Raw genomic sequence first — 14,055 nt, forward strand, 5'->3', positions numbered from 1 at the left:
GGCACTGGTGGGGGCAAGGGGTTGGGGTGGGATCCAGGCCTTTGACCCCCACCCCAAAACTGCTCCAAGATACCCTGGGGCTCAAGGGTGGCAGCGCGGCCCAGCACAGTGAGCACCCAGGGTGGTCCTGAGCCCAGACCCTGAGGAAATAAGGGGTGTTCCCAGGGCATCCCCCTCGGGGCACCCCAATGCCCCAGGCACCCCCTGCACCAGGCGTGGGAGAGGGAACAGCACTGTCCCTCCCAGGTGGGGATGGTGGTGGTCACCCCTGTGGCATCCCACCATCACCCGGGCTTGGGGACATCAGTGACACGAGTGGGGTGGGGCTCAGCCCACTCGAACAGGAGGAAGTTGCCCATCATTCACCGGCCACACCAGTCGGCTCCACGTGCCAGACAGGCTCAGCTGGCTGGGACAGGCCGGACCCCTACCTCCCTCGGGCAGGAAGGAGGCTTCAGTGAGGAATCTTGTCCTGGCACTGCCAGCCATGAACTGGCATCTCTGCAAGAGGAGACACAGGCCATGACAGGGACACCCAGCCGTCCCCAAACAAAATGCCATGCCACCACACACACATCCCCCAAAATCCCTTTCTAGCTCACCCTTGTCTCTGCATCCCCTCCATCCTCCTCCTCTTCTTCCAACAGGCCCCAGTGCCCGCCACACCAGTGCTGCCGCGGTGCCACTGCTGCCCGCCACCCCCCCAGTCCTCCTCGTGCTTCCCCCCCACCCTCCTCGTGCTTCTCCCCCCCCAATTCCCTTTTCCCGTTCTATTTTAAATTTTTATTGCATTCTTTTTAAAGAATACAGAGGAACAAATGCCCTTATCAGCAATTCTCACAAGGTATAAAGAGCCGCTTTTATCTCCTGCCTTTACTAATCTAGAGCGAGCCAATGCCTGTTAATTTTTTAATTTTCCTGGTGAATGCATTTGTGGTTCCGTCAGCATCCATTCGGACACGCACGCAGGATCCCCTCGGCATCCCAGCCCAGCCACCCTGGCATGGGATTGACACCGTGCTGGCAGAGCAGTGCCTCATGGTTTGGCAACCACAAAGGGGTTTTGTGCACTGGGAAGTCCCGTGTGTCACACGAAGCTCAGCAGGACACCCTGGGATGTGTCACCACCCCCAAGATACTGAGGTGCTCCCCCAGATGCTAGCCGGGCTCTGCCTGGCCACAAGGAACGCTGACAGTGTGGGTCTCCATGCTCAGCACGAGGATAGATCCCATGCCAAGCTGTCCAGCTGTCATTGTCACCCTCTCTGGCCGAGGTACCCGCAGGGGCAAAGGGGGGGTCACCCCTGTGTCCCCCGCAGGAAGGGACACAGCTCAGGCTGCACGCACAGCAGGGCTGGGAGCGCAGCAGCCGGACGCGGCACGCAGATGAGATGTGGCAGGCGTGTAACAAGCCATTAGTCACTGTCACCTTTGCCCGGCAGCCACTGGCAGGGTAATAAATCCCGGGCTGACTCCAGCGGGCCCGTTCCAGGCCACGGCTCCCAGCTTGCCTCCACACCACTGCCGGCTGGGCTGTGAGCAGCTTGTAAATGCATCCTGGCCCCCCCGGGGGACACAGCGCCTTGCAGGGTCCCCAAACCAACCACAACCAAATCCCTGTGGGGCTGATCGATGGGTGACACGGGCCACTGCATTCCTGAGAAGTATCCTTCTTAGGGAATGTGAGGGGTCACAAATCCTCACCCCCAAGCAGCCCCCTGGCCCTGCAGGCTGCCCCTTGCCTCTCCCTGCCTGCCTCAGCTTCCTGCCCGCTGCACCTTGCGGTTCCTGACTCTTCCCAGCCCAACGCCAGGAACCGGCATCGGCGGTTGTTACCGGATCAAAGGAGCCTGGCATGGCCCAGCACAACATGGCCCGGCGCGCCCGCCGGGAAGGACTGGCAAACAAGCCGGTCCAGGGAGGCGGCAGGCGGGAAGCACGCGTGATACCTCTCCTAAAAATGCTGCTGCTCCTGACGGACAGGGCGGCCAAGTACCTGGAGCCGCGGTCCATCCCAGCCCCGGGGGCTCCCCAGCTCCCCAGCACAGCCAGCCCAACACTGCGGCTCTCCGTGGCACCCACAGTCTGACTCACGGCCCCGGGGATGGCGGGCAGGGACTGCGGTGCTGTCGGGGTCACCTTCCCAGCGGGGCTGCGGCTGTTGGATCCCAACCCCAAGCCGCTGGGCATGAGCCTTCACCGGGAGTCCCAAGGAGCACATTGGGCTGATGGTCACCCCACAGTGGGACTGGGGACATCCCTTGGCAATGGCAGCCTAGTACCCTCCAGTATCCCCCCGCATCACCTACTTGTGGCTCCAGCGTCCGCACCCTCCGCATCCAAAGGCGTCCGCTGGCCGATGTCCGGGACAGTGCTGCCCGTTCCCGGGCTCTCCCTAGCGCTGGCCACCCGGTGCCGGGACTCACCGGCCACAGGCTTGGTGGCGGCTGTCTCCAGGGACGAAGAGGACGCCTGAAAGAGAAGCAGGACAGAGACTCAGCGCCGTTGCCTCTCCCGGTAGGAGCAGTGCCGGCCCGGGTGGGGGGCACGGGGGGGTTCGGGGCGCACGGACACAAGATGCTTTTGTTTTCCTGCCGGCCGGTGCACGTGGCCAGCACGGGAGCCGCACGCCAGCCCGCGCCGTGGGGCTACAGCTGGATCCGGCCGATGGCTCCCAGCACAGCCAGACAAGAAAGGCTGCAGGGGGGGTGAGGACATGAATCAAAGCAGCGTCCCCTCGCCCGCCGGCGGCAGCTGGCCGGTTAGGCAGCTCCCGATTACTCAACCGGGCAGTGTTTACTCGAGATCAACAACCCCCCATCGCCTTCCCTGCCAGGCGGGCGAGGGAAACGTGCTGCTGGGATGGGGATGGCATTCCCACTGTGCCTTGTTTGGGGACAGTTTCCCCTCCTCGAGCCCTGGGCGTTGCTGTGGCCTGGGGTTTGTTGTAGCTGTCACCCTCCTGCCCCGGCACACAGCTTGGGCTGTCACCGCTCCTGTTTAGCTTTAATAAAGCAACAGCCAGTGACACCACACTCGTCCCAGTACTGTTGTGCCACCCTGGGAAAGACACACGGACAGCCCAGGTTCACAGGATGCTGTGCCCACCCTGGGTATGGTGGAGAACAGGTGACCTCCCCCTGCCACAGGTGACACCAACAGGGGACACCGTGCGCCTGATTTGGGGACATTAGGACCATGGTGAGGATTTTATGTTGATCCTGTTTTTTCTCAGGATTACTCCTATAAACATGGAGATGGATGGTCGGTGCTTTGCTGGGAAGCCCTTAGACTCAATGAGCCACGCACACGAGCGGACGTATAAATTTACCGTTTGCTTCCTGGAAAGGTTTAATTTATGGAATCCATATGGCAGCGCCGCACAACCGCGAGCGCTTGGCACATCCCGTGAGTCCTCGAGTGCCACCATGTCCCAGCCCCAACTGGCGGGGTGCCACTGGCTGCCCCGGTGATGGCAGGATGCTCTTCTCTTTCCCAGTGATTAACAGAAGGTGACTTTCACAGCGAGCAGGGGACAAGCCCAGGGATTAGTCCCCATCCCTGACAGCTTGGTGTGGGATCCCTGGAGGTGGCAGGGATGTCTCAGGGGGGAGGCCATGCCACCGCTCCTCCTCCCAGGACAATGCCACCAGCAGCAGCAGGCAGCAATCCCCTACCTGTGGGCATGGGAAAAGGCTGGGGCGCACTTTGATACCCGGAGCAACTAATCATTAATTAGCATTAATCACTCCCCATCATGTGTCACAGCAGCATTGGGCAAGACGTAGCTGGGAAGTCGCAGACCAGGGTCTTGGTGGGGAAAGTGGATTTTGACAGCTGGGCCAAGGCTGGCACCCTCCTGCTCCCCAAGGAGCCCCCCAGACCCCAACCCACACCCCAACCCACCCATCAGCCCCACAGCACCAGCAGCCCCCACCCCCTCTCTTTTCCTGCCAAGGGATGCTGAGATGCCAAGGCACCAGAGATGGGTCCCACCTGCCCAAGGGCAGCCGGGATCCCACCCCCCCCTCACCACCCGTGTCCCCTGGGACCCCCAGGCTCCGCACGGAGCACCGGCCGCCTCCTTGCTTTAACTTTAACCGGCACTATCTGTCAGCAAATCATTCCCGGTTACACAGATAAGGAATAATTGATGCAAAGGAGCCATCTGTTTGCGAACACGGAATATCTGCTCAATTAGGAGGGATCTGTCCACCCAGATAAAGCATGGCGGCAGCCCCTCGGAGCGGGGGCCTTCCTCCCCAGCCACGTCCTCAAAGACTCAACCCCAATTAGAGGTGAGCAGGTTGATTTGGGTGCTAATTTGCTAAGCAGCACCCTGAGGTGCTTGGGAAGAGGCTAGGAGGGAAGTGTGCTCTGCCACCAAGTGCTGAAATTTGAGGGGAGAGCTGGCAGATCCCCCATGTCCCACTGAGACAAAACTCAGCTCCTCCTGGCTCTGGGAGATGTTTATTCCACATGTTTGCAGGGATGGAGAGAGGGGACCAGGATCTGTGCTTGCCGAATTGCACTGAGCTGAGGCCGGCCCGCTCGTGACACGCAGATGGGACAAGCCTGAAACAGCTCCCAGGACATCCACAACAGGGATCAGGGACACAGGGCACAGCCTCAGGCACATCCAGGTCAGGGGTAGATGTGCAGCGAGGTGACAGCAATGTGACATTGTTATGTGATGTTATTAACATGGGAAGAATGGAGCTGGCACACAGGTTAGCTCCACAAGTGACAAAACCACAGGGCAAAGGCTCCAAGCAGAGCTGGCAGGGATGGCCCCATGACAGGACACTACTCAAACCCCTCCTGGGTGGCATCTGTCTCCATCTACCCCAGCAGCTTCTTGGTAGGAAGGACATGGAAAGTTCAAGGGGAGTCAAAACAGAGCTGGTGGCCTCCAGGGACAGGCATAGAGAGGCACTGCCAGACACCACATCAGCCGTGTCACCTGTGCCCCACACCACCAGCATGGTGCCCCCCTGCCCTTGGCGTGGTGCCCAGGGCAGGCAGCATGGAAGTCTGTGGACAGAGTGCCACCAAGGGCAGAGGAGAGTGTCCCCATGTCCAGTGTTCCCCCTGTCCCCAGTGTGTCCCTCCCTGCCAAGGACACATTCCTTCTGCTCCCATCACTGGGCTAAATACCTGCTGCAGCTCCCAGCTCTGCCCCCAGCTTTGGGATGGCAGTGGTGGAGTGGGAAAGCAAAGGGCAGGAGGCCACGCCAGCGCACTTCCTGTGCCTTCGGGACACCCAAAATCGTGGCTTCCCCATTCCGCCTCGCCTGCTGCTGGGATGGGCTACGGCGTGCGCAGCGCCGATGCCACCCGCCCACGGAAATGCCACCCACGGGAATGCCGCGGGCACGGCAAAGCCCCCACCGCACCACCCCAACCTCCACCCTCCCGGCTGGCAGCACCCCGGAAAACCCCTGTGCTGCCAGCAGCCAGGGCACCGGGGGTGGATGCAATCTTTGGCTCTTGGCTGGCATCAACCTGGCAAGGCGGCGCGCACGGAGCCTGGCAAGCACCGGCACAGCTGCACCGGCTACGGGGTTTGGCACAGCGTTGATGCCAGCTCCGGTGAGTGAGCAAGGGATGAGGTGAGGAGGATGTCCAGCACAGAGGGGCACTTCCAGGGGATGCAGAGAGCGCTGTCTGTAAGGCCTGGGGGACACAAACCCTTGCTGTCCCCCGGCTCCCCCCAGGCCAGGGGGGTGGCGCTCAGGATAAAAGGTGGTTTTGGAGTGTTGAGGGCTGCAGGAGCAGGCTCCCCCCAGTTCCCTTTGTCGCTGAGGCCCTCCAGCCCCCTGGCTCCTGCTGGGGCTTTATCACAGCACAGCCCCTGCCGTGTGCTCCCCCAGGCCGCTCCAGCTGCTCTTCCCTCCAGGAAGACTCTGCCCTTCTCATCCTTGTCCCAGCAGCCTGAAAACACAGGGTTTTCCCACAGAGCAGGCTGGGGTGCCCCTGGGGGGCTGGGGACCCTGCTGGTGGCATGACTTGGCCCTGATGGGTGCCCACAGGAGGCGTGGTGGCTGGGTCCATGCATCTCCACCGTATTTAAAGTTTCTCAGGCGTGTTTGCTGGCAGAAAGTTGGAACCTACAATTACAGCTGTGCTAACTCCTCATTAAAGAGGGGAAGGGGAAAAAAAAAAGGGAAAGAAACAAAAGGCTCCAGACTGAGAGACAGTGCCGTTAACCCTTCCCAAGATGGGGATATGGCCCCCCAGGAAATTCATACAGCTGGAGGGATGGGTCACAGTGGTGGCAGGTGACACCGCGCACTGAGGGTCTGCCCATGAGCATCACTGCCCACCCAGATCCCCGCTCCGTGTCCTGGTGCAGCGGCGGTGCCGGCTGCGCCGCGGCGCCCGCGTGGGCACGGCTGCGGCTGTGCCGGAGCCGTTTGTCACGGCAGGGCTGCGGTTCCCGCTCGCTCTCCAGCAGCGACACCGTGACGCCTGCTCCAGGAGCCCACACAATATGTTCGCACTCATCTCGCAGCTGCCCCCAGACAGCCCGAGGTGCCGCGCTCCTCGCCGGCGCGGGGGCCGGTGTGTGCCAGCAGAGCCGCGACATGCCGGCAAGTCCAGGCGGGAACTGGCACGGATGGAAGGGGCTGGAGACTGTGGTCAGGCTGGATGCCACAAGGGCAGACGAGGCTGGAAACACTAGTGGCATGGGCAAGGGACACACCAGTGGCCCCCCCCATGCCACAGCACACTCAACCAGGCTGTGCCACGAGCCCTGGGAACAGCGGACGGGGGGACAGGCCTGGCTGTGACCCCTGCGTGTCACTGCAGCCGCCCTGCACCACATGGAGCAGAAGCCAGGGTGCAACGCATGGGGTGAAGCACATCCTCCCAGGACCCCATCCCCAGCGAGGGTCTGACCCTGTGGCCATCCCAGCATGACCACAGTCCCCTTCATGCCCCATCCCCGGGGAGCAGCAGGTCCCTGCGTCACTCTCCAGCCCCCCCCACCACCCACCCCCGGCGACACCACCTCAGCGCCACGGCCGCAGCGGCTCTGACAGCAGCTAACAAGCTGCAGGCAGCAATTTGGGTTATATATAGCCCCAAAGTGACTGCATCTAATTGCTCCGGCGCACACCGGCCCCGCCGCGGGGTCCGGGTGCTGGGCTCAAGGGGACAGGGTGAGCGGCACGTGCTCAGCCCCCTCCCCCGGCTGTCACCCCGTGTGACCCCCCGGGCACCCTGAGGCTGGCGTGGCACAAGCATCACCCCATCCACACCAGCCCCGAGGAGCTGGGCCGTTCCCAGCAGCTTTATGCCGGGCCATAAGCCGCTTTGGCTAAAGCCGCCGTCCCAGCCCGTCCCAGCCAGGGACCCTAAGGAGCTTTTGTCCCCTCTCATTAAGGACTTTCGGCCAGGGGGCCCACGGGGCGCAGCACCCAGCACACCCTCCCCACAGCCTTGGGCTCCAGCCAGCTGCTCCGGCAGCCCCGGCAGGGAGGCACGGCTGGAGGGAGGGAGATGCTCCCTTTGTGGCAGCCCCCATCCCCTCGCAGCAGCTGCCAGGCGAGGCGGCGGGCGCGCAGATGCGGCCGGGGGAGGCGGTGTGTGTGTGTGTGTGTGTGTGTGTGTAGGGGGGTCCCCCGCAGCGGCTCCCCACGCCGGCGGGGCAAGCGGCGGCCCCCGCGTGCAGCCGCTGGCGGGGAAGGGGGAGCCGGAGCCGAAATTGTTTGCCAGCTTCCTCGAGACGGCACAATGGAGGGCGCGCAGGCGGATCCGGGGTCAGGGGTGAGAGCAGCAATAAGTGGTTTATGCCTTTTGTGAAGAGGCTGAACTGACAGCTCGCTGGATTAACAAAGACGTCCTCTGTTCCCGGGCAGGTCATGTGGAAAGCGCTGCGCCGACCCCTGTCACTTCTTTTTTTTGCAAGAACAGACATTTGTTCGCCAGCGAACAGGGAGGTGATGGAGGGGGAGGCGGGGGGCACGCAGCCGCCCGCTCCCGGCTTTTCCTCGAGCTCCTCTGGGGCTCTGGCCGTGGGGATCGGCGGCTGCTCGCTGCTCCGGCAGCCGCGGCCACGCCGTGTCACCTCCCGTGCCTCAGTTTCTCCAGGTTATGGGAAGAGCCGTGGCTGGTGGAGATGTCAGCTCCTCCACCCCACGCCCAGACACTGCTGAGTTCCACAATGCTCCACATCCACACAAAATTCCTGCCCCCATGCTCATCTTTCCATCACCCCAGCACCAGGCCGGCTGGGCAGGATGGGACCTGCTCGGTCCCTGTCCCACCGTGGGGACATTTCTAGCTCGTGTTTGCCAGTCCCTGCCAGGCTGGGGAATGTTCCCTTCAGCCTCCTTTCAAAGCAGGGAAACTGAGGCAGAGGAGGATGTGAGCATCCCACCCATGCATGGACAGCAGGGCTGGCAGCAGCACTGCCACTCCTGGTCCTGGCCCCGCAGGGAACAATCAGCTTTTTCAAATCCACAAGGATTTCCTCAAGGTTGTGCAGCACAGAGGCTTTGCTGTCATCATTAGACTCCAGAGTTAACAGCTGCAATGCTGCCATTCCACACTGAGACCAACTGCCCTGGCTGGGGCAGTCACTCCCTGGCCTCAGGTGTCTCTGCAGCTCCCACCTCCCTCTGTCACCACACCCCAGCCCTGGTGTAGGTCCCCTGGAGACCACGGGGCCCAAAGCTGGGATGGGAGGGATGCAGCTTGGTGTCTGCCACCCAAATCCTTCTGATATCCCACAGGACACGCAGCTGCTCGGCCCTAGCCCCTGCTCCCAGTCCCCATCCCAGGGACACCACAACCCAGCACAGCTCACCCACCTCCAGCTCCAGAGCTGTCGGGCAGTCTGTGACCAGTGTCCCCTCCCCGCCACCCTAAATACCTGCCATGGGAACCAGAGGCTGCCACAAGGGGTTTTTCACTCCGGAAAACCCCACCCACCCCACAGCGGCTCAAGTTTTCGGGACATTCCCACACGTGCCAATCCCCGCGTGCTTTGGGGTAAACTGAGGCAGGGAGGAGCAGCCAGGTCAGCTCTGCTGGGTGAGGGGACACATCTGGGGGTCCCCATCCCTCTTGGATTGGGGAGGGGCACATCACGGCAATCCCAGCCGGGGCCACGCTCCGGCTGGGCGATCAGCTTGTGGCACGGTGGCATTAAAGCCCCAATCCGTGTCCCTCAATCCGCCGTGTCCCCCTTCTCCATCCCGCGGGCAGCTTAGCGCCCGTTCCCGGCTCCCGCCTGCCATCTAAAGACGGACTTACCGCCAGGTCCGGCGCTGCCCTAAGCCGCAGATTAAATGGGAACCATCTGCAAGGGGAAACTTTAATGCAGGATAATACCTGCCACACACACACCCCGCCGTGTCACCGCGCGCCCCGCGCCAGGTGGGCGCAGAGCCCCGCGGTGGCATCGAGTCCCTGAGCGGCCACGGGGATCTTGAGGCTCTGCACATGATGTTCCCATCCTCCTGGATGTCCCCATCGTCCTTGCTGTCCCCTCCCGGCACAGCCCTGTGAGGATCCACTGCTGGGAGCTGCACGCCCAGCCAGCCCTGCCAGTCACCAGCCCATGTCCCCCCACAAAGGAGCCACCCCAGGCAGGGCACACCCAGGCATGTGGGGTGGGGGGGGTCCAGCCAATGCCCCACCTGGTTAATTACTTTAAGTGATTAAAGTCTCTTCATCAGAGCAGCAGATTAGACCCTGCAGCTGGGAGCTGTTTTCCCTCACAATCTCCTCCCCCCAGGGGACAACAAGGAGGGATCCTGCACTGTCCCCATTTTTAGGAGCAAATCCCACCTCCTCAACCCCAAAAAGGTGGCCCAGGTGTCCTCTGTCCCCCCAGCCTGGCAAAGCCCCCAGGAATGCCCAGACCAGCAGCATCACCTGGGGTGCAGCGGGGTAATGGGGTCACCCAGGCTGTCCCTAGTGCTAGTGGGGACAAAGCTGGGCTGAGCATCACACAGCCAGGAATGACCTCTGCGGGGAGGAGGGATTCCTGGGGGACAGTGAACCCCACAGCTGGGTGGGGAAGGATGACATGCCTCCTGCCAACTCAGCACCCCAGTGAATTACACGGGATCACAAGTCTGTGCTCGGGTCAGCAGGGAAAGGAGCCAGGGAGGTTTTCCACTCCTGATGGAGAATTTATGGCCAGGATCCACTGTGGGCTCAGTAATTAGTGTTGGGATGCTGAATCAGCACCTGGCCATCGGCACTGAAGGGATGGAGCTGGGGGGGCTCTGGGACTGATGGTGGTCCCCCAGGAGGGACACAGGGGGCACTGGGGTGACCCAGCAGTGTCTGACAGTGCAGAGGGCCATCCCTATGGCTGGGAACACTGGAGGCAAAGCTGGTAGCCTAGCTATCCCATCCCAATCTGCTGCTCCAGGACCAACTCCAGCCCAGGATCCCTCAGGTGTCACTTTGGGAACACCCCAGGATGGACAGAATCCCCCATCCTGTTCACCTAAAGACAAAAATCCCTCTGGCCCTCCCTTCACAACCTGGATACTGCATCCCAGGATGCTCAAGCCCTGGGATGCCCGAGCATCCCAACAGCTGTGCCCGGGCAGCCCTCTGGCCTTGACGGCTGCCATCAATTTCCCGGGGTCGGGAATGGCAGGGCCGGCTCCCCAGCAGATCCAGCCTCTGTTCCGTGGCTGATTACAGCCATTTCCCTGCCCGTGCCCCCTCCCCGCTGTCTGCCTCCTGCCTCCGTCTGCTGCCTGGTTTTATGAGGGCCATTTCCAAGAGGTCGCTGGAAATAGATTTTTATCACCTCGTGATAAATATCGTTTATGGTGACATTACTGCTCCGAGCAGCCGTGCAGGGGAGGGAGGAGAGGCAGGAGGACGCCCGCTCCCAGCCCCAGCTCCACGGGGCACAGGCTGGGCCCCTCCTCGTGTCCCTGTCCCCATTCCCGGAGGTTCGGGCAGCGCCATCCGACACCATCCCTCTCTCCCTCCCTCTCTCCCTCCCTCCCTCCCTCCCTCCCTCCATCCAGGCGGCAGGAACAGAGGGAGCTGCATCATTAGCCCCGCGCGCCATTAAGCACTTAAAAAGCCATAGGAATAAGCCGCGCCATTAGCTGGCAAGCGAGCTGGGAGGGGAGGGATGCCCGGAACCGAGCATGGACCAGGGAATGTCACCACCCCGAGGGCTCCCGTGTGCCCTGGAAGCGGGGGCAGAACGGCCCCCTCCCGCACACAGCTCCAAGGTGGAGAACGAGGGGCTTTCAGAGCTGACACATCGCTTCTACAAGGGGTGACGCCACTTGGGCGCCTCTCCAGCGGGACTTTTCGGCACGCTGGGGAGAACCGGCTCCTTGTTCATCCCCTCCCTCTGCTTTAGGGCTGGAGCTGGCACAGAAAGCCGGGAGAAAAAGCCAAGGCTGAGCTGACAACTGCAAACTCATGGCAGCGGTGGCCCCGCGTGTTGCAACCCTGCACGGAGGTGACCCGGCAGCCCAGGGGAGCAGGGTCCTGCCCCGGCCGAGCCCGCGGGAGGGACAGCTGCCAAGCCATGCCCACAGGCAGCTGCCTCTGGAAAAGGGCACGGCAGCGGGCAGGGGGCCAAGGCCAAGCTGCTCTCCGTGCCAGCCCCGCCACACACAGCGCCGGGCACCGGCCACCGCCGGGGGGAACAACTGCCCCGTTCACCAGCGCCAAGGCGAGGGGGTGTCACCTGAGGGGACAGAGCTGGGGTGCAAAGCAGCAGCAAAACTGCACACCCAGCAAAGAGCTACCCTTGCCTGCAGGCAGAGCGCGGCGCTGCCAGCCCGTGCCAAGAATCCTGTTTGTTCTCCCCAGCCCTGGCACTGGGTCCCTTGGGCAAGCCGCCTCCTGCCCCGCTGCCTCAGTTTCCCCAGCTGGCAGGGATGGTGGGGCACGGGTAGGGGGAGGGCTGCCATGGGGGCGCCCCAGCCTCGTGTTGGGGCTCCTTGTGAAACGCAGAGTGAACTAGCCATGACACAGAGCTGTGGTGACTTCCTTGGGAAGGGACACCCGGTGTGGGGCCGGGACTTTGTATGGGGACAAGCATGGCCAGAAGGCAGCACTGGCCACCTGGCATGGTGGCATGACCTCTGCTCAGCTCCTCACACCTTGTGGGCAGAAAACAACACCAAAAAGGGCCAGTCCGCTCACCCTGATGGCACATGGGGCTGCGTGGGGACAGCCAGCCCCACATGCAAGGACGAGGAGTGCTGGTGGTGTCCACTCTGTTTCCCTTTCTGCTGCCAGGACAGGTACCTTGGTCATCCAGTGCCACCCCCATGTCATCGCCCACACCAGCAGCTGGCATTGTCCCCTGTTGCCATATCCCACCTTTAGGACAAGGGTTCCCCAAGCCACTGCACCCCACTGGGGACAAGGAGTCCCTTGTCCAACAGAAACCCTGGAATGCCCCGCAGCAGGATGCCTGCAGAGCCAGCTGCCTCCTGTGCCCATGAAAGGGGATTTGTTCACCTGGCCAGTGGCTTGGTGACCCCATGTCCAGCTCCTGCCACCACCTCGTGGCTCCTGGCACGCAGGAGCCAGCACGCCCTGGCAGGGCCACCTCGCTGGCGGTCGCGGTGACCTTACACCGCTGCCGGAGCGCTCCAAGCCCAGCTCTTGGCCCGGCACACGGCTCCTTCGGCCAAGGCAGGCTGGTGGCTTGGCACCCACCCTCCCACGGCACGGCAGCCGCCCTCCTCACCCTGGGCTGGCAGGGAGCGGGCAGCAGCAGCTGCAGGAGGTGCGGACAGATGGACAGACAGACAGCACGAGCACAGCCCCCTGTGTGCCGCCCCGAGCTCTGGGGTGTGGGTTGGGCATCCCCTGCCCACATCGGGACTGACAAAGCCCACAGGCCACCCCACAGGCCAGCAGCATCTCTCACTGGGGGACAAATCCCAGCTGAGCACCCCAGCAGAGCACCAGGGGGTGTCCCCCATCACCCACAGACAGAGCCTCGTGCTGCCAGTGGCCACGTGCCCCCAGCCTTTGCCTACTGCCCCCCAGGAGCCAGACCTGAACCCCCCCAAGGGTGGGTGCGTGCGCTGCAGCCCCCAGGTTGGGGTGCCGCCTGCCATGCACCCCATTAGAGCTGTGTATGGGCCGGCTGGGGTGCAGGAACACCATTTTACAACATTTTTTTTTAATAAAAGCACGGAAAAAGCGGGAAGTGCAGAAGGCACCTGGCAGCACCACGCAAAGTTTGCAGCAAGTTCCACCAAGCACCCCCCCCCCCCCAAGCAAGTACATGGCACGGGTCAGGGGGCCACAGGGGTCCCCCCACTGTGCCCCCACACCCACTCACAGCAGGTGCCCTAAACACACCCAGCAAAATTGGGGGGGGACACGCACCAAGTCCGGGGGGGTAGAGGGTTTATCCCCCCAGCAATCCTGGTGGGGTGCCCACCTCAAGGCTGGACAGGGGTGGGAGAGAGGCTACAGCAAGGGGGGTACAGGCAGGGGTTGGGGGTACAGGGTGGGTACAGGCAGGTGAGGGGGGCACAGGCAGTGCGTAGGGGGGCACAGAGGGGTGGGAGGGTACAAGAGGGGGTGGGGGCATTTAGGATGGGGATGGAGGGGTACAAGTGTGAGGGGGGTACAGGCAGAGAGGAGGGAGGTGCAGACCGGGGGTAGGGGCGGTACTGGGATGGGATGGGATGGGATGGGATGGGATGGGATGGAGGGTAGAACCAGGCTGTGTGGGGGGGTACAGGTAAGGCGTGGGGGACAGTCCGAGGGGAGGGCACAGGCAGCTGCCTGCCCTGCACGTACCTGCGGGGCGCGGCGCGGGGCGCGGTGCGGGCAGCGCGGTGACCCCGGCGGCGGCAGCGGGAGGAGGCAGCGCCGCGCACACGCACACGCGCGATCACATCCCGAGCCGCCGGCGAGAGGCGGGGGACACACACACACACACACACACACACACACACACACGCACGCACTGCTGGGGGGGTGGGGGCTGCGCTGAGCTGGGGGGGTCAGGGAAATTAATAACCGAGAAAAAGGCACTTACCCCCTCCGCGGGGCTCGTCACCGTGCCGCGGGGGTGGCTGG

General features: G+C 62.9%; 1 protein-coding gene across 4 annotated transcripts in view; it reads right to left on the reverse strand.

The window, feature by feature from the left end:
* Positions 1 to 14,055, reverse strand: part of GSE1 (Gse1 coiled-coil protein) — a 100,719-nt gene that overhangs the window by 63,102 nt on the left and 23,562 nt on the right. For all 4 annotated transcript variants that reach the window (XM_068203154.1, XM_068203157.1, XM_068203155.1 and 1 more), the window contains exon 2: positions 2,310 to 2,472. In XM_068203154.1, coding sequence (XP_068059255.1) covers positions 2,310 to 2,472 — 163 coding nt within the window. The remainder of the gene's footprint in view (positions 1 to 2,309; positions 2,473 to 14,055) is intronic.

This window comes from Anomalospiza imberbis, chromosome 12 (genome assembly GCF_031753505.1).
Source record: "Anomalospiza imberbis isolate Cuckoo-Finch-1a 21T00152 chromosome 12, ASM3175350v1, whole genome shotgun sequence".
NCBI classification, from domain to species: Eukaryota; Metazoa; Chordata; class Aves; order Passeriformes; family Viduidae; genus Anomalospiza; species Anomalospiza imberbis.